At 58.3% G+C, this 18,260-nt stretch overlaps 3 protein-coding genes and 1 non-coding gene across 5 annotated transcripts in view; 2 read left to right on the forward strand and 2 right to left on the reverse strand.

The window, feature by feature from the left end:
* The first annotated feature begins 221 nt into the window (after window positions 1–221).
* On the forward strand, window positions 222–292 carry Trnag-gcc. The gene has a single exon. It is a non-coding gene; the product is annotated as a tRNA-Gly (tRNA).
* Window positions 293–353: 61 nt separating this feature from the next.
* On the reverse strand, window positions 354–2,416 carry LOC117639852 (gustatory receptor 5a for trehalose-like). The gene is made up of 8 exons (XM_034375794.1): window positions 2,402–2,416; window positions 1,991–2,249; window positions 1,726–1,905; window positions 1,538–1,650; window positions 1,274–1,459; window positions 905–1,080; window positions 615–780; window positions 354–542 (listed from the first exon to the last, which is right to left on the reverse strand). Exons 1-8 carry the CDS (start codon window positions 2,414–2,416, stop codon window positions 402–404), a joined length of 1,236 nt encoding a protein of 411 aa, XP_034231685.1. The 3' UTR covers window positions 354–401.
* Window positions 2,417–9,455: 7,039 nt separating this feature from the next.
* On the forward strand, window positions 9,456–14,740 carry LOC117640191 (paramyosin, short form-like). Of its 2 annotated transcripts, none has more exons than XM_034376500.1 (3): window positions 9,456–10,286; window positions 10,769–10,841; window positions 13,558–14,740. In XM_034376500.1, the coding sequence occupies exons 1-2, from the start codon at window positions 9,613–9,615 to the stop codon at window positions 10,800–10,802; spliced, it is 708 nt and encodes a 235-aa protein (XP_034232391.1). In that variant the 5' UTR covers window positions 9,456–9,612; the 3' UTR covers window positions 10,803–10,841; window positions 13,558–14,740. The 2 variants fall into 2 exon arrangements, with proteins under 2 accessions (XP_034232391.1, XP_034232390.1); XM_034376499.1 differs by lacking the exon at window positions 10,769–10,841 and adding an exon at window positions 12,343–12,539 and having other exon boundaries at window positions 9,457–10,286.
* A 1,604-nt stretch (window positions 14,741–16,344) lies between these two features.
* LOC117640249 (proteoglycan Cow) overlaps window positions 16,345–18,260 on the reverse strand; it is a 50,081-nt gene continuing 48,165 nt past the window's right edge. The window contains exon 12 of the mRNA XM_034376586.1: window positions 16,345–18,201. The gene's annotated coding sequence lies outside the window, so the exon portion shown is untranslated. The remainder of the gene's footprint in view (window positions 18,202–18,260) is intronic.

Here is an 18,260-nt window from a genome sequence, read left to right on the forward strand (position 1 = left end):
CTCGGTCCTTCCCTTCCCCGGCGCGCTGCCCGCCCCGCCGCTCGGTACCGCTCGGCACTCGGCGGCGGATTCGGGTAGGGGGCCGCGCCGGCCGCGCCAGCCGCGTCTCGGGGCCCGCGGTCGGCGCGCCGGGCAAGTGGGGCGTGGTCTGGGGCCCGGGAGCGCCGCTGCTCATACCCCCACCAAAAGTCGTTGTCCGTAGTCCATTACGACACATGTGAGCATCGGTGGTTCAGTGGTAGAATGCTCGCCTGCCACGCGGGCGGCCCGGGTTCGATTCCCGGCCGATGCAGCTCTTTTGGCAGCGAGTTGTGGTGCACGGCGTCCTGCTGTGGCAATGAGGTGGCCGGGGCTGCACTCTCCCACTTAACTCTTTATTGCGTATCACAGTCGGGTTACTTTCAGTGCAGCTGCACCAGGACGACCTCGTAGGTGAGGATGGTGCCCGCCACGGTGAGCAGCAGCCCCCGCGTCACCTTGAACATGTTGAGCCCCGTGAGGGCGACGTCGTCCGACGCCACCTGCACCAGGAACCGGTGCACCTGTCCGCGAGAAGGAGGCCGTCAAAGCGCAAAGCATTGGAGCCGGTTCGGCAGGGTGTTCACTCCACTCACCTCCTCGTTGTAGTCCTCCGAGCACACGGAGTGCAGCACCCCCAGCACGGAGCGGCTGTTCTCCACCACCGAGGCCGCCATCAGGCACACCGCCGAGGTTCGCACCACGAGGAAGCCGAAGGAGAACAGGATGTACAGCGACTCCCACCACCGGACGGACGGGCCGCTGGAGGCAGGAGAGCCATTTGAGATCGGGAAGAGCGGTTTGTCGCTCTGTCTCTCTCGCACCCACCGGGAGCCCGTCGAGTGCGACAGAGACGGAGCGACGAGACGATTTTTCGAGCACTCACTCGAATCCCCTGAGTAGCTGCATGCAGACGAAGTAGAGGTTGTTGAGGAAGGACACGAAGAGCTGCACGTTGAGGGCCTGGTCCACCAGCCGGGCCAGCTTGCTGAGGGCGTTGTAGGCGCGGCGCGCCGAGCGCCAGTACGCCTTGCCCAGCAGGCGCGGCGTCGTGCCCGCGGCCTGCAGACACCCGCGCGTCAGAGACACTATGACACACGCAGGCACACGCCGCGTCGCGTCGCCTCGGCGTGGCGCAGCTCTAGAGTCCTAGAACCAACTTCTAGAACTAGTTCTGAGACTCTAGTCGATAGTCCCAGAACCAAGTTGTAGAACTCTAGGACTCCAGTCGATACCCGGCGCCGCGTTGCCGCACCTTGGCGTCCAGCACGTCGCCGACGTCCTTCTCGATGGACTCGCGCAGGAACTCGAAGCGGCTCGCCACGGCCACGCCCATCGACATGAGGAACAAGTCGTTGAAGTTCCAGAGGAAGGTGGCCACAAAGTTGAGCATGAACGCGAAGGGCGCCATGAAGGGCCAGTAGCCCACGGCCATGATGACCTGCCGAACAGCACCGACGTGAAAACTGAGAAAAAACAAGCGGGGGGGGGGAGGGGGGGAGCCAGTGCCAAGTCCAACCATGGGGTAGTTGGCGTAGTAGTAGAGCTCCAGGCACTCGCTGAAGGAGGAGGCGTTCGGGTGCGCCCGGCTGAGCCCAACGACGGCGGTCATCTCGGACAGGCTGTGCTCCACTGGAACACGAAGCACACCTTGAACGGAGGGCGCGGCGCGGACGAGGACGCCGTCGTCCATCAGCCGTTTGCTACCGAAGGAGACGCCGAGCAGCAGCGAGGAGATGGCGAAGATCTTCCGGCGCAGCCCCGGACACGGCCCCTGCCTGCGGTCCTGCACCCGGAACGCCCGCAGCAGCGCCGCCCACCAGCGCCGGCCCAGGCGGTAGAACAGCCAGGAGTTGATGGCGGCCATGGTGTAGAACACGACCACCACTGCAACACGCGGTCCAGACAGGAGACTGAGCTGCGCTGTGGCCATTCCAATTTCCGGTCGCGGTTCTTAAAAGGAGGCACGTACTGAACTCGACGAGGTCGGGCCGCTTCGGCTTGCTCAGCTGCATGACGGCGCTGAGGATGGCGAGGAGGCTGAGGCCGACGTTGGTGACGACGGAGTAGACGGCGCGCGGCCGGCTCCGGGCCCCCGTCATGGCGTCCACCGGCAGCACCGACAACGCCTGGCCGACGCGGAGCGGGAAGCGCATGGCGTTGGCGAACGCGTCGGGGTGCTCGTCGGCGGGGGCGGTGGTCCCCGCGCCACGGTCGCCGTCGTCGTCATCCTCGTCGGGGGAGTCGGCGGCGTGGTCGTGCCGCGTCCGGGACACGCCCCGCGCCCCGGCCTCGCTCCACGTGCTGCGCGTGGTCGCGAGCGTCGGCGCCGCGTCCACCACGGCGGGGTTCGCGCCAGCGCCTTGGCCTCCAGCGTCCTTGCCGTTCGTCTCGCCATCTGGACACAGAAACGTGTCCACAGCGCGCGAATAAGACTCAGCACGTTCCAGCCCCGGAGTACCTCGAGCAGGCTCGGACTGGCCCCCAAAAGGCCCCAGTGGATAAGACCGCAAAAGGCCCCCGATTATCATTATGTTTTTACCCTTCATGACCAACTTTGTGAGGCTACCGCTCCCAAACTAGTTGCGGTCAAAAGCCTTCCCGATGCAGGGCACGAAAGAGTAGGGTCTTAAGAATACTAGGGCGTCAAGGGAAGCCTTTTACGGCAACTAGATTGGACACAGTGGCCGCCCAAAGTCAGCAAAATTAGCAAATTTCCGAGATTCGACCACTTTTTGACCAACTTGGTCGGAAAATCGTTGCGGTCAAAGCCAAAATCGTTGTGGTCAACGTCTTCCCGATACGGGGCATGAAAGAGTAGGGTCTTAAGAATACTAGGACGTCGAGGGAGGCCTTTTACGGCAACTACATTGGACACAGTGGCCACCCAAAGTCAGCAAAATCAGCAAATTTCCGTGATTCGACCACTTTTTGACCAACTTGGTCGGAAAATCGTTGCGGTCAAAGCCAAAATCGTTGTGGTCAACGTCTTCCCGATACGGGGCATGAAAGAGTAGGGTCTTAAGAATACTAGGACGTCGAGGGAGGCCTTTTACGGCAACTACATTGGACACAGTGGCCACCCAAAGTCAGCAAAATCAGCAAATTTCCGTGATTCGACCACTTTTTGACCAACTTGGTCGGAAAATCGTTGCGGTCAAAGCCAAAATCGTTGTGGTCAACGTCTTCCCGATACGGGGCATGAAAGAGTAGGGTCTTAAGAATACTAGGACGTCGAGGGAGGCCTTTTACGGCAACTACATTGGACACAGTGGCCACCCAAAGTCAGCAAAATCAGCAAATTTCCGTGATTCGACCACTTTTTGACCAATTTGGTCGGAAAATCGTTGCGGTCAAAGCCAAAATCGTTGTGGTCAACGTCTTCCCGATACAGGGCATGAAAGAGTAGGGTCTTAAGAATACTAGGACGTCGAGGGAGGCCGTTGGCCGCAATTAGATCAGACACAGTGGCCGCCCAAAATCTGCGAAAACGGCTGAGTACCTACATCCCAGCATGAACAGCTGCATGTGCGGCGTCGGCGGCTTCCTCTTCACCACGTCCAGGAAGCGCGGCGGCGGGTCGGCGCTGGGCCGCCGGCGGTGGCGGCTGCCCAGCTCGTCCAGGTCGTCGCCGAGGGTGGCGGTCGTCGCGCGGGAGTAGTCCGCTTGGTCCCAGTCGCGGGGGTGGACCGGGCGGACGGTCCGCGGGGGTGCACGGCCAAGGAGGCCGTCATGCGGGCCCAAGAGGCCCATGGCGCCATGCTGCTGCCTTTGGCGGGCCTTTGCGCTGCGGGGACCCCAAGGGGGAGCACGCCGTACTGGAGGCGCCGGGCTGCGGATACTGCGAGACACCGCGTAGTGCCGCCCTCGGCAGTTAACCCGGACTGACCCTACGCCCCCCCGGCCCGGCCCGGCAACTGCTCGGCCGGCACGCACTCCCGGGATTTACCGCTGGCATCGGCTGCCATTCATGTTGTTTGTCCTTGGCGGGGAGGGGGCGATCGAGCCCCGCCTCGCGTGGTGCCCCCGGTGGCCCCAGTGTCGGTCCCCCGGGGCACGCCGTCTAAACAAAAGCATAAACAACCGGCAGGCACGCGCGGCTATAGGGCGTTAGTGGCGTTAGCGGCGTTAGCGGGGCCCGCCGGGCCCGGCCCGGTCGTACCTGTGATTGGGGCAGACGACCTGTAACGAGACCTCGACGGTGTCGTGCGGTGTCGTGATGGGATGCCGCGACAACCACACCGGACGGATGCGTGTTCAATAATAGGACCACAAAAACAGAAAAAAAAACCGCCCCTTCGATGTGGCGTGGCCTTGGATACACAAGCGAAATTGTGTGTGTTTTGTGTCCGCGGTTGTCGCCCAAATTGTTCCGGTTTCCGGTTTCACACATGGCTCACTTGATTGTAAAACATGGAAGTACCTCTTTTCTTGAGTCGAGCTGTCTCCTTGCAGAAGAGTTTCCTTTTCTAGTGAGCTGTTTGTCTGGAGAGGTTCGTTACCACCGTTTTGGAAAATACTACCCCCCCCCCCACACACACACAGCTGTCATCGATTCAGCGTGCCCTTGTGTGGACAATCCAGAACAAACCCGTGCTGAGAGTCGCTCTGTCACCCTCGTGCCAGCGGCGCCGCACGAGTGCGAGAGAGACGGAGACCGCGAGGGTGGAGCCATGGCGATACCTGGACTGTCTCTAGAGGCGTCTTGACCGTGGGGCGTTCAGCGCTCCGCAGCGCGCCGGTCGGGGCTCGGGGCCTGGCACTAAGTCAAAGCGACCAGCCCTGCCGCCCCTCCCCCGGTTTCGTCGCCCTGTCTCTCTCGCACTCGCGCGGCGTTGCGTACGGGTGCGAGAGAGAGAGAGAGAGGGGGGGGGGACTGAGAGGAAGAGAGAGGGAGAGAGAGAGAGCGCGCGGCGTTGATCCTTGATGCCCTGACTGCCCTGGCGTGGCCCGGCCTATTGTTCGTCGCGGAGCGTCCTCGCTATTTTCGCCTGGCTACATTCATAGACGGAGCCCCGCTATAGTCCTGCCTGCAGGCACGCTGCAAGCCCGATCCGCGTTAGAGGCCTGCCAATGCCGGGCCGGGCCGGGCCGGGCCACCTTTGCAATTACAAGCGGGCAGATGCCGTCCGATCTGTCTGTCCTGGCGGGACCGCCACGCCCTTGGAGTACTCGGACACTACCTAAGCCCAAGCCATGCTTTGCGCGTTACTGGTCTTCTGTGCGTTGGCGTTCCGAAGGGGGAGAGAGAGACTCGGACGGACTCACTCAGCGCGCAGCCCGGCGCAGCCCCGAGCTTGAGTTCCGTCGGTCGGAAACAATGTCCACCACACCGGGTGCCAACGCGCCAAGGCTGGCCTGGCCGGGGCTTGCCGGGGCTGGCCGCACAGTGGGCCGGAAGACCGGCGGAGGCGGCCAAAACTCTAGACGCGTTTCGAGCTCCAGAGTCACTAAACAAGCCTCGAACCGAACGTGTGACCCCACCAATGAATTGCTCTCCGAACGAGGAATCCATTGGTGGGGTCACACGTTCGGTTCGAGGTCTGTTTAGCGACTCTGGAGCTCAATTCGCGTCTAGAGTTTTGTCCGCCTCCACCGGTCTTCTGGCCCACTGTGGGCCGGGGCCCGCGCCTCAGGTGCCACACGGAGGCCGAAAGCTGATTTCGCCGGCCGATACGGCCATTGCATCGAGCGGCCCGTCGGCGGCTCATTCCCTCCGTCTCTCTCGCACCCCCACGGGCCTACGAGGCGCCCCGCGAGCGCCACAGAGACGGCGGCATCTGGAGTGTCATCACAGTGTGGACTGCCGTCCGTCACGAACGCCGCAAGCCGCCCAACTGGACGGCGGAACGTTTCTCGTTCTCGGCGTTACGACCCGTGCACCAATGACGTAACGCCGAGGCAAGCGAGCACGACCCCCACCGCCCGCCAAATTTTCACCTTCGGCGCTGAACGGCCAAACGGCCAAACGGTCGGCCCGCTGCGACAATAATAATTAGGCGACAGAAATAGGCCGTTCGAACCTCTGGCCGCCTCAGCAGCCTCAGCAGGGCGATTCCGAACAGCGCTCTGTCTCTCTCGCACCCTCGGGGCGTCCGTGAGGGTGCGAGAGAGACAGGGCGACGCCGTTGTTCGGCCTCTGGCTAGCGCGAGGGAGCGACCGCCACCACGGCGGCCACCACCGCCACGTCTCGACGTCTCGGCCGTGTCCGTGTCGGCTGGCGCGGGGCGCGGCGGGCGGGAGACCCAACAGGTTGTACTCTAAACTGACAACACTCTTCCTGCGACAAGGGAATCTGAGAGCGTGCCGAAAGTTGGCGCGGCCTTCCCTCGCCGTCTCACCGTCTCACTCAGCACTCCATTTGCATCGCACCGACAGCGCCAGCACTTAGTCCCACTGGCAGACGCGGCGCGGCGGCGCGAAAAAACGTGGCCGAAAAAGGCCACCCGCCGCGCCCCCAGTCGCCCGACAGGGCTGAAAAAGGACAAAAAAAAGGGTTGATGTATTCTCGAATCGAACTCAGAACGTGTCAGTTCAGGATTAGCCACTGTGTCAAATCCTTTGTACCCTAGCACTTTTGAAAGAAATCAACAACAAACTTTTTAAAAGCAGAAAAATCGGAGTTTTCACTTTTTTGAAGGAAAAAAAAGGCCGATCTGGCCTGTCTTAACATCCGTGTGCGACTGCAACGGATTTCTCTTTTCACTTCCCTCTCTCTCGCCCTCTCTTCCTCCCCCAGGCGGGTGTCGCTGCATCTAATTCTAGCCGGCCGATGAGGCATGGCCCGTCGCGACGCCTCGCCCTGGCGGCCTGGCGGTCGCATAGACAGGTTCAAGATCACTGCCATGAACGCCGTGAACGTGAACCTGCATTCCATGACGTGTCGCGGCGAGGTCGGGGCCGCCGGGCCTCGGGGATGCAACGCGAGCGACGCGCCACGTGCTCCACTCCGACATGCCGATCCGCCGCGGTTGGTCAACCGGCCCACTCGTCCCTCTGTCTCTCTCGCACTCATGGGCGCTCCGTGAAGGTGCGAGAGAGACAGAGCGACGACCAGCGGAATCGGTCTGCAAGGACCCGCATTTTCTGCCATTCGTCGGTGACGTGTCGGCGACTGCTTTTTCTTTTCAGCGCCGGCGATTTCCGCGGGGCGGCTCAGCGGCAAGCCAGCGGCTGTCTTCATTTTCTGTTTTGTTTTTGTGACTTTGTCGCCGCGTCGCTGCAGTCTCCACCTCGTAATCCGGCCGGACGTACTGCCCGCCCGACACAGTGTTGCCACCCAATTTACAGCGTAGGTGAGGGGAAGCCGCCTCTAGATGACCACACCCACCTTTGTTCGCTTGGCAGAGCAAGTTATAGAGGCACACTTGGAGAAAAAAATTTAAGGACTCTAAAACAGGTCAAGGAAATACGCCGTTATTTTTATCCGAGCCAAATATGGATTTCTTCGCATTTTCGCGCGCAAAGCAGAACGAAACGGAAAAACAAAAAACTGATTAATACGAATGTATTTTTGGATGCAGCAGTCGTTTGAAGCGTCACAAGATGGAGATTGCCCCTCCTCCCAAAAAAATTAAACAAAACAAAAATGGAAGCAAATTGCGGTGTTTGGAGGAAACACGTCGCTGCGTTATCTACTGCCGCGGCCCGCCGCAAAGGCGCGGCACACAAGGCTCTTGATGAAAGCGCGAAAGCAGAGCGTGAACCACGGCCGGCGACCAATGGACAATGCGCTTTTGTTTGTTTTCTTTGTTTTGTTTCGAACGGTCGCTGCAAGTTTGTGTTTTTTCTTCGCGTTTGTGCATTCGGCGTGCTGGCGGCGCGCCAACGCAGCACTGGGGCAGTGGCGGCAGTGGCGTGGCTTGCGGTCGGCATTCGACGGACGGCTCGGCTCGGCTCGGCTCGGCTCGGCCCGGCTCGGCCGCACTGCACTGTCGATGGCGCCGCGTCGCTTCGGCCGAACGCGACTTGCCAATCCGAACCCCCGCGAGTACTCTGTGCATCGCGGTGCATCGTGTCGACGACAGAGCGGCACTGCCAACCTGACAGCCCTTCTCGAAACAGAACTGTAATCTCGTCCCCGCGATAAAACAAAAATTAAAAAAGAAAACACGCAAAAACTCGCTTTTTTTTTTAAGTTTATTTTTTGGTTACTAACAGAATGTGACACGAAAACAAATGACGACACACCGCTCTTCGCTGAGGAGACCACCGCTTCATGGAAAGCCTAAGTCGCCCCCACCGCGCTGCTGAGGCCAAGGGGCCGCGAGCTAGAAGCTAGCCAAGGTGCAAAGCGGCAAAGCCCCGATTTAGAACGTAATTAAAAGTGATTAACGCGAGAGGGGTTGAGTAATTCGGCGGGAACGCGCGGCCGGGCGGAGCGATGGCGGAGCGGACCGCGGACAGCCGGGGGGACAGCCAATCACCAATTAGCACGCCGCCCACTCTCCGTCTCTCTCGCATTCGCGGAGCGCCCCGCTAGTCCCGCGAGTCCCGCGTCGTCCTTTCCAAAATTCGACGGAGAAATCACCAGAGCAGCCTGCCGCCTGGAGGCTAGGCCGCGCGGTGGTCCAGCGTGTTCGGCGGCACGGCCTAGCCTCCTGACCGCAGGCGCTCTCCACGGTCGCTGCGCTTTCCCTCCGTCTCTCTCGCACTCCTATGGCGTCACGCAGGGGTGCGAGAGAGACGGAGCGACGAAATCCTGCCGGCCCTTCGACGACCCCCTGACTGGGGGCTTTGCGACTGCAACGCCCGGCAACGCCTTGCGAGAGGCGAGTGGGAAAGGGGGGGGGGGCGCCTTGATCCGCCCCTCCCCGTCCACGCCAAGTCCACGCCACGCGCCACAACAGTGGTTGCGCTGCAGTGTGGACACCGTGATGAGAATGTGCCTAAGAATAGCGTACACACCAGTCGTCCCTCCCTCTCTCTCCCCCTCACACCCCCGCGCACGCCTCCTGCTTTCTCTCTTGACCATGACGTCCCTACACTGTCACTCAAAGCGGGTGAACGCCGGTCCAGCGGCGAGCGGCCCCCGCTCCGGGTCCGCGTTGTCCGCGCGGGACTGACTGGAACGGAAGCTGGAGTCCGGAGGAGGACGGAGATGAAGGGTGGGGCAAACAAACGCTGTTTCGAACAGACGAGGTTTTGTTTTCGCGTGGAGCGATGAATTTGTTTCCGACAGTGCACCACGCGGCCTGCAGGCTAGGCCGTGGCTGGTGCGGCGAGCAAGGCCGATTGGCCAGACGCACTGCTTGGACTTGGCGGCGTCGGCGGCCGGGCCGCGGGCCGCGGGCCGCGAGGGCTGGGGGTAGGTAGGCCGGGGAGGCCGGCTGCCAGCTCGTCTGGGCGGGCGCGTTCGGTAGGCCGGGAGGCTGCGGCTGGCTGGCGGCCCGTCTGTCCGGCCGGTCACTGTGCGTCGTCTGCTGCGCCGCCTGCGCCGCCACTGTCGCAGTGTAGGCCCATCAGTCCGTGCGAGAGGATCCCCAGCAGCAGCGGACCAGCCTACCGTCGAACGAAGCCGAACTTTGCCTGGAGTGGTTGCCTGTGTGTGTGTGTGCAGCACTCGTGTGCCCCCGACGGCCCCTGACCCCAGCATGCCTCGTCAGCGCGAGCTCAGCATGCCGATCCCCCGCTGGCAGAAGCCGGCCACCAAGTACTATGACAACAACTACAGTTTCGGCATGAACTTCTACCAGCCCATGATCGACTGGTTGGACGACCGTGACCGCGGCCTGCGACCCCGACCCCCTCCCCACCTACCGTGGCTCAACGAGCGCGGGCTGAAGCAGTACGACCCCTCGCAGCAGGGTATTAAAACGTACAGCAAGGAGCGGGCCAGGCAACTCGCAGTCGACGCCCAGCTCCGAGCACAGGAGAGCCTGAGGGAGAGCAAGGAAGTCGGTCCCCTGTCGCACCCGCGGTCGCCGTTCTCGCTCGCCAAGCAGGTCGAAGTCGCCACCTCGCTGACCAAGAAGGTGCTCGGCGAGTCCCACGAGGAGAGGCACGCCGACAAGATCTTCCGCGAGAAGGAGCTTGCCGATCTGCGGCGCCGCACCGAGGACGCCCTGCTAGAGTTCGTGCCCAGCAAAGTGATGGCCACCACCGACCTGGAGAGCAGCTCCTACCGCGCCAAGTCGCGCCGCGCCATCGCCAACGAGCTCATCATGGAGTCCATGAGGCACTTGCAGGACAGCCGCACCGACGAGCAGATCAGGAGGGCCTACTCGGACACGAGGAGGGGCGTCCGCACGTACCAGACACCCTACTGGTGAGCATGCTGCGCACGGCGGGCCGGAGAGTGAGGTTAGGTTGGCCGTGCGCTGACAGCTGGGCGGCAGTCTCCAGGCGCGCGCCTCGTGGCTGGAGACTTGCAAGCGGAGTCCATTCAGTGGCTGGTTTCATTCATAAGTCATTTAAATTATGCCATGCCACCTTGGAGCTTGTGAGTCTCCGTTCTCGAGATGCCGGTACCTGCAGCCTGAACTTATGTCCAAGCCGTTATCCAGTGCCAAGTGAAACTAGTAACTTTTTTCCATGATTTTTTTGGACTTGTCTTAATTTTTTTTCTAGCGATCATTAGTTAATTAAGAGCGTAATTCCGCGTCAAGTCATTCTCTAACAGAGGACTTTAATTTTTCGATACGTTTGAGATAGGAACGGAGGGCGGCAATGCCATGGCGATGCACTGTGCGCGTTTCCCGCCAAAAGGCTGCTTTTGGCGCCAAGTTTGAATGCCTACCGTGTTTTCAGGATTTACCCCTGGGAATGGCCACTCATGTGGTGAAGCGTCTGTGTCTTGTGTCGGGAGTCTTTGCCCTCTGAGGTATGAACATGAACACGGGCATCGGACTCTAGCCCGCGGTGTGCGCAGTGTTGCTGTCAGAGCTGACATGACGTCTGTCTCTCGCTTTCAAGGGATTTGGCTTTCCATTGATTTTTTTTCATTTCATTCCCGATTGCTTTACATTTTTATTTATTTTCAACTTGTTTTTGCGAGTGCCGAATTGCGTCTTCCGGAAGTGACGCGGACCAGACGACCTATTCCTTTCCAGTTATCCACTCCATCAAACTCCCGCAAAAATTTGTTTTTTAAAAATAAGACCGAGCTTTCCGTGATTTGTCTTGTTGACAGTGTCCTTGTCTTCCTGGCTGGCTTTATGGGATTTAATAACCCGCGCAGATTGGCCCGCGTGTTTGATTAAGCGGCCGGGTGCCTGTAGTGGCCCCTCTCTCGCACCCCCTGGGGCCCAACGCCCCGCGAGTGCGAGAGAGACAGAGCGGCACTGTCTGCTGGCCGTGCTGGCCGTGCTGGCGCGGCGCGCGACGCCGCCGTCCGTCCCGATTACGGCGATGGCTCGACTCCTCATTTGTGAGTCGGCTGCCTGGCTGCCTGGCTGGCTGCCTGGCGCGCGGCCAGGCCCTGCGAATAACGCCTGCTTCCTCAGGATATTGACAGTACGGCTCGCGAGCCGCGTCGATGGACCCATCGCAAAAAATATTAAAACAAAAAAAAAAAGCCCCGACGAAATGGTGGGAAACGTGAGTAGGGTCGGTTTTTGTTGGTTCCGAGCCACGGGAGCCACAAGGCCCACAAGGCGGCCTCAGACTCGCAGGGGTGCCACTTCCGAGTCCCGCTTCATTCTCTAAGCCCGTCTGTTGTATTTTTGAAAGTAATTGCCGTCCCCGCTCGTTTTCCGGCTTGCCTGCGGCCCGGCCCGCCTGCACACTGGTTCCGAGAGTCGCTTTCGTCGCTCTGTCTCCCTCGCACCCTTACGGGGCGCCCCATGAGTGCGAGAGAGAGATGCGGCTTCGTTGTTGTTTGTTGGTCCCCGGGCCAAGGGGGGCCAAGGGGGCCACGGGCCGTGCCAGCCAGGACCGCCGGGACCGCCAGGACGATGAAGTAACTGTTTTCAGTCAGTGCGGCGTAATGGCCGTTCTGTGCCATTCTGTTTCGTCGAGTGTAGGGGAAATTGGTCGCGGTGACGTCACGACCGGAGGGCTCGCCAAAGTGAACGGAAACGTCCGCCGGTGGGCGGCGAACCGTGGAACCGCGTGGAAGCTCTCACACACCACCGTGTCGACTGGTCCTGGCGTAAGCGTACTTCACCCCTTTCAGTTCAGAACCCGTATCAACCCCGACACCGCCAACCACACCCGAAAACCAACATTCGCTTTTTGCTGTTTTTTTCTCAGCGACTTTTTTTGAATTTTCCTCCCCGTCCCGTGTTTTGTTTTTGTTTTGTTTTCCGCTTTTGGCGTCCTTGTCCCCCCGTCCTCGCCCCTGCCTCTGACTGGCCGACCTGGTCGTGCTGTGCTGCTTGCAGGTACTTCCCCTGGTCCTGGGAGGACAAGTCCATTGCGCCCACCAGTAAGTACCTGGCCTGGGAGAGGCCCCGCTACGACTACACCATGTCCCCCTGGGCCTGCGAGTACCCCCTCTCGTACCGGTACCTGGGCAACCACCAGCATTCCTACGACTCCTGCCGCCCCATCAGGAGCTACACGATCCGCTACTGCCCATGTATGTGTCTACGTCTCTACGCTCGTGGTAGTTAATAGAGTCTCAATCGAGTCTCGTGCGCGGCGGGCGCAGAGAGCCGCCGCCTAAAATTCATATTTTTGTTTTAAAATGATTCATCATTTGGAATCGAGACTGCGATTCGTCCGCTATCAGGGCCTTGCATGGTGTGATCCCGACCAGGGCGTACCTGCATGGCGTTCACGGCTTGCTTGGTCGGCGCGGAGGCAGCGGCGAGGCGACGAAGCGCCCTCAAAGCTTTCACTGCTTTCCGCCCATTGACTTTGGCTTTCAAACAAAGTGTCAAAATAGAATCATATCCGTTCGTCCGCGGTCGCTGCTGCCTCACCCCGTGCTTTCTCCACAGAGCTTGTAACTGAGGAGAAGTGTGTGATTTTTCATTTTCTTTTTCCATCCCGACGAGTTTGTGCCCGTCCCCTTGGTACCTGGACTTGCTCCTTTCACCCTAGCCTCTAAGTTTCCGGACCGTCCGTCTTTCCAAATTCTCGCAAGCGCGTCTCCATTCCGGCCTCCGCGACTCGAAACCTCAAAACCGCGAACCGGGCGCGAAATAGACTTTCGAAAAGGCGCTGGTCGCCACGGTCCGAGCAGGCCTCCGAGCAGGCCAACAAAAGGCGGTGATGGATCGACCCCTGTCGCCGTCTCAGTGTCACAGTCACGGTGTCACGGGCCGATGACGCATGGCGGCGTGGCGTCGCGGAGGCGGTCAAGTCTCGGCCGAGTGCCGGGCTAGCCGAGTGCCGCGTCGTGGGCGGCAGATTCAAACGGCCTTGCCAACGCGATGTGCCGCCACTGTATTCCTGTCTGCCGGCAGGTGCAGTCCGTCCGCGCGGCGTGTCACTGCGAGTGTCACCGCGAGTCACGTGACGCGTCACTCGCCGATACGCGACACCAGAGGTCGAACAGAACAGCGCCCGGGTCCCTGATAGGCGAGGCACCCTGGCGCTGTTGCCTCGCAGAGCCCCTTTGCTAATCCCCTGCCCGTGCTTGCCCGACCCAGGTTTCTCACGGACGGTAGTGTAGTGGAGAACCCGTACCTGAACCGGTCGCCGCGCCAGGTCGCCGGCGACATCCTCACGGGGAGCCTCAAGGTCCTCAAGGAGTGCGAGACGACGGCGCAAGTGCGACACGCCCTTCGGACGGCCAGGAAGGACCTCCAGCACTACTTCAACCCCATCGAGGACCCGGAGGACATCAAGGAGAGACGGAAGGCCGACAGGAGACAGAGAGAACTTCTCGTCAAGACACAAATGTTATTCAAGAAGTAACCCGTCCCCAACCCCCCTCCCCTGCCCCCTTCCCCTCTTGCCCCAACCACACCCTACCCTACCCACCCAACCTTGCTCTATCTCCGGCCCCACCGCCCATACGCCCACTGCTACCCCAACCCACCCCTCAATTTCCCCCCGCCCCTTTTCTGCCCCTCTCTACCCGACCGCAGTCACCTCCTCTCTCACCTTTCTAAACCTGCTCTTATTCTGTCTTGCCCAACTTGTGACACCCGACTTTCCGCCTAACCCCCACCCTCACCTCCACACCCCCTCCCCTACCGACACCCCGTTCCTACCTAAACCTGCCACAACCTGCCTGGAACCAACACCCTCCCCCCCAAAGCAACCTACCCCCTAACGCCCCCCTCCCCAACCCCTTCCTCACTCACCCCCTCTAATTTTGACTTGAATCTCTGCTCTCCATTCCCTTCCCTCTCGAGCTGACCCTCTGCCCTTGTTCCTCAACCGCCCCTTCCTTTTGCTTCCCACCCTTTTCACCCCTCGAGGGGAACCCACGTGTTTTTATTTCTTTAAACGTTCCTTTTATCAATATGTTATTTACATTATATTTGTATATATTCTGTTCATATCATCAACCACTTTGTCTTTGTTAAGTCATGTATCCAGCCTCCTTTTGTTTGTCCCTTTTGTCTTGGTCTTGAGTATCATTAGAAAATTGGCAGTTACTGTTGCGGCAGAAGAACCAAACGAGTATACGAAAATTTGAACCTTTCCGAACTGTTGTAACAAATACTTTGAAAGAACGCCCTCTGTTCGAACTTGATCTTGAAAAGTGTTCATGTGATTGTTAATCAGAGACTGCTCCCTATTATCGAAGTAGAGATCAACGTTCAAGACTCCATTATATCGTTTTTACCTGAAAGACAAAACAATAAATCTTTGTAAAATCGAGTCGATAGCTTCTTATTGGCCCCTTTGATGAACACGGGATCTCTGACCTGAAAGCGCGGGAAAAAGTCCGGCGGCGTGGGAGAGCGAGAGAGACAGACATGCAGGCCTCCTTCGAATGGCTGGGGCGTGCACCGTGGGAGAGCGGGAGAGACATACATACAGATATTCTCCTTCGAATGGCTGGGGCGTGCCGGCGTGCATCGCAGGACAACAACGTTATCTGCCAACAACACTGCCGCCAACGCGACGCACGGAAAACAGAGATCGACTCGCTGCCGATAATGACACCAATCGATGCTGGCAAGTGCTCGTGCTCCCACGCCCGTCTCTCTCGCACCCGGACGCAACGGGCCGTGAGTGCGAGAGAGACGGAGAGGCAGCAGAGCCGAACTGGAAGAAGGCGTGGGCGTGGTTGGTCAGCCTGCCGGGTCGTTGGCGGGGTGGCGTGCGCTGGGGTTGGCGGCAGTGGCGGCAGTGGCCGGCAGGGCGGGCGAACCGTAATAAAGCTCCAATTCGCCGCACTAAAACTAAACCGTGTCGTTGCAGCGCACGCCTGGTCCCCCAAAACGCTTTGCGATTCCTTATCACCGCCGTGGGCGCGGTGCGGGCGAGTATTCTGGGCGAGCCGCTGCTTATATACAGTGTGGCCGCCGACACGTGTTGGCTCTGTTGGCAGCGAGGCTAAGCGAAGCGTGGCGCAGCGGTGCACTCGGCCGGGACCTCGGGGGCGGGAGGCTGCAGCGTCTGCCTCGGTCTGCGCTTAACCTCATCCGCCGAAGTGCAGGCCCGAAATAGTGGCGTCATGGTTGTGGTACCGCAGTGCCGCAGTGCGGCGGCCAGTGGCAGGGCAGCTGTCGTTCCGCCATTCATTGACGCGAGACGGAGCGAGCGCGGACTACGCTACACGCCAGGCGCCCCGTCTCTCTCGCCCTTGTGGGGCGTCCCGCAGGGGTGCGAGAGAGACAGCGCGATGAGGCTCTGATGCCCACATGACCCGCGCGGCGGCCTGCGTGCAGTGCGGCGAGTTTTTGTTGTGCAAGACGCGTGTGTCTTTAGCAGCGCCTCACGTGCCAACATTCTCCCGGATACTTAAGCCGGCGCCGCGCGAAGCCGCGCGAAGCGAGCGAAGCTGCGCGTTGGATCGTTAGTCAGGAGCGCGTTTCTAAATCTAATACGACTCAAGAACAATAGGTTGGTATGCCAGAAGGGGTGGGGGTTGAGGCTGAGGCACCAGCAGGCTGATGAGGGGCGACACCTGCTTCCAAATAAAACTCACCTGAGCCGAGAGGCCGCGAGGCCGCGAGGGCTCAAGGCCGTTGGCTTGGGTTGGCACGCGCCCAGACCTGCCCAGACCCTCCAGGGGAAGGAACAAAGAACAAAGGCGAGCCCTCGCCCTTCGCCGCGAGGTTTGCCGGTCGCGAAGCGATGCGCGGATCGAATCCAAAGGGTTGCCTGCCTCCCCGGCGACCTGGCCGACCTGCCCCTGCTGCCGCCCACCACGGTGCACCGCCACGCCGGGCTGTTACTCCAAACTTTCGCTCCTTCCCTGCTGCCAATAAAGAGGGGAGGAAAGGGCGCATATGATAAAAAAAATAAACCACCTGTCTTGTGACATTCATTTTATATAATTCAGTTTCTCGTCTGGCGTTTGCCATAAATACATTTAATTTTAGCAACAATGAAAATTGCATTCCCCATTTTTTTTTTACATCACATACAATGGCACTGATTAAACAAAGTACACTATAAATTTGTGCTTGTTAATTATTAATATTGAGATTTCGTATGGCTTGCCTGGAGTCTTTTTTTTCTGCTTTTGCATTCTCTTGTAATAAATATGTGGCTATGCCTAACATTCCTGTCTTTTTTTAAAAAAAGTTTTATCTAAAAACAAAACATAAAAGAAAGGTGAAATGGATTGCCAGATAAGAGAATGTTATAATAATGTGGACAGAGATGTGCCTATGTTCTACATGGGCTTCAAAGGCTTTAAAGAACCTTTTTCATAACTACTAGCATGTGGGGTGTCGTTCTTTTTAAAAAGCCGACTATGACAGACACCCACTATAATACATAAGAAACTGTCAAATATACAAGATAACTACGGCACCCACATGGACTCCCAGGGCAGTTTTAGGAGAAATGGACAGATAAATACATATCATAATCACAAACATCTTTCTATGAATGTTGGTGCCTATGACATTTTACAATAAGAATGATGAAAGAAATTAACAAAATAAGAGTATTAAAACATCTAAATCACACAACAAATATTAATAAACATATTATACAGAACATTTAAAAAATAACAGTGTCCTAATTTGATAAAACTGTCCAAAGCACAAGGGAATGAAATTGAAATACAAAAATATTACAGATGACATACAATAAAGTGAGACAAGAGCAGGCTGGCAAATTGTTAGGTAGGTAAATAGGACACTAAAGGTACGTAAGTACAAGGAAATGGCAATCCAGCCCACCAAGCTGCAAGCAAATGAAGACAAAACAAAATTTTCACACAGATTGTAAATACGGAATGTAGCAAGTATCCTACCAAATTATATCATTCACTTCCGCTCATTCTTCAATAACTCACAAACACATACAGAATAAGTTGAACACTTTTTATTCTTGTAGTACCTTGGAGGTACACTCTTAAGTACAAGTGACCTTAGTGGTCTTGCAGATTTGGAGATCTCTTTTCCAAACCTTGCTGCGATATTTCATCAACCTACAAAGTATTTCAACAAGAAAAAACAAACATAGACATTACATGGACTCAATTCTCACATCTAACAACATAAAAGGCTGTGGACACATGGACACAGCCTACAATTACTCTAAGATCAAACACATTACGTTTCAGCTAATAGTTACACTGCGTGGTAGAAATAGATACAAAGGCTTAGATCGCTAGATGAGCAGAATGGGTTTATTGATTTCCTCATGTGTTTTGATGCTCCCACTCGGGGGATTTGTAAAATGAAAACTCTAGTCGGAGGAAATACGTAATATGAAAAGGGGTCATGAAAACACATTGCTGCTATGGTAGCCCGGCTTCCCAGTGCGTAACAGAAGCTCATAACACGTACTGTTAAAATAATAAGGAGGGGCGGCCGGCGGCCGACCGACGGACTGGGCCGCCCCCCGCGGCTACAGTCTACAGTCGCTTGGCCGTAACTTGGGTCCGATCCGGTCCGGACTTCCACGCCGCGGCCTCGGCCTCGCCACGGCCTCGCCGTGCCCTGGTCAGACCGAAGTTTGCCTGCATCTCCCATGGCTGGCGGCTGTTGGGTGGGGCCGGGCAGGGCTGGGCGGGGCCGGGCGTGGCGGGGTAGTTCTTGTCACGACGCTCGGACGGTTGCTTCGGAACCGGAACCACTTTCCCAGCTCCACACCGGATACAGTGCACTGGCGTACAGGGGCGCCTGTTGTTGCTCACGGCCCTGGTGGTCATCCTGCAATCCAAACCACTGTAAGTCGGGGAGGCTTGAGACAGGGCCAAGGCAGGGCCTTG

The sequence above is a fragment of the Thrips palmi genome, unplaced genomic scaffold (assembly GCF_012932325.1).
Source record: "Thrips palmi isolate BJ-2018 unplaced genomic scaffold, TpBJ-2018v1 HiC_scaffold_12, whole genome shotgun sequence".
Lineage (NCBI taxonomy): Eukaryota > Metazoa > Arthropoda > Insecta > Thysanoptera > Thripidae > Thrips > Thrips palmi.

Excerpts from the sequence above, each read along its gene's own strand:
- LOC117639852 (XM_034375794.1), bottom strand. Across the intron at positions 1,460-1,537 it reads ACTACGCCAACTACCCCATG|GTCATCATGGCCGTGGGCTA; the intron begins GTTGGACTTGGC and ends GCTGTTCGGCAG. Across the intron at positions 781-904 it reads CAGCTACTCAGGGGATTCGA|CGGCCCGTCCGTCCGGTGGT; the intron begins GTGAGTGCTCGA and ends TCCTGCCTCCAG.
- LOC117640191 (XM_034376499.1), top strand. The coding sequence starts at position 9,613 with ATGCCTCGTCAGCGCGAGCTCAGCATGCCGATCCCCCGCTGGCAGAAG. Across the intron at positions 10,287-12,342 it reads ACGTACCAGACACCCTACTG|GTACTTCCCCTGGTCCTGGG; the intron begins GTGAGCATGCTG and ends TGCTGCTTGCAG. Across the intron at positions 12,540-13,557 it reads CACGATCCGCTACTGCCCAT|GTTTCTCACGGACGGTAGTG; the intron begins GTATGTGTCTAC and ends TGCCCGACCCAG.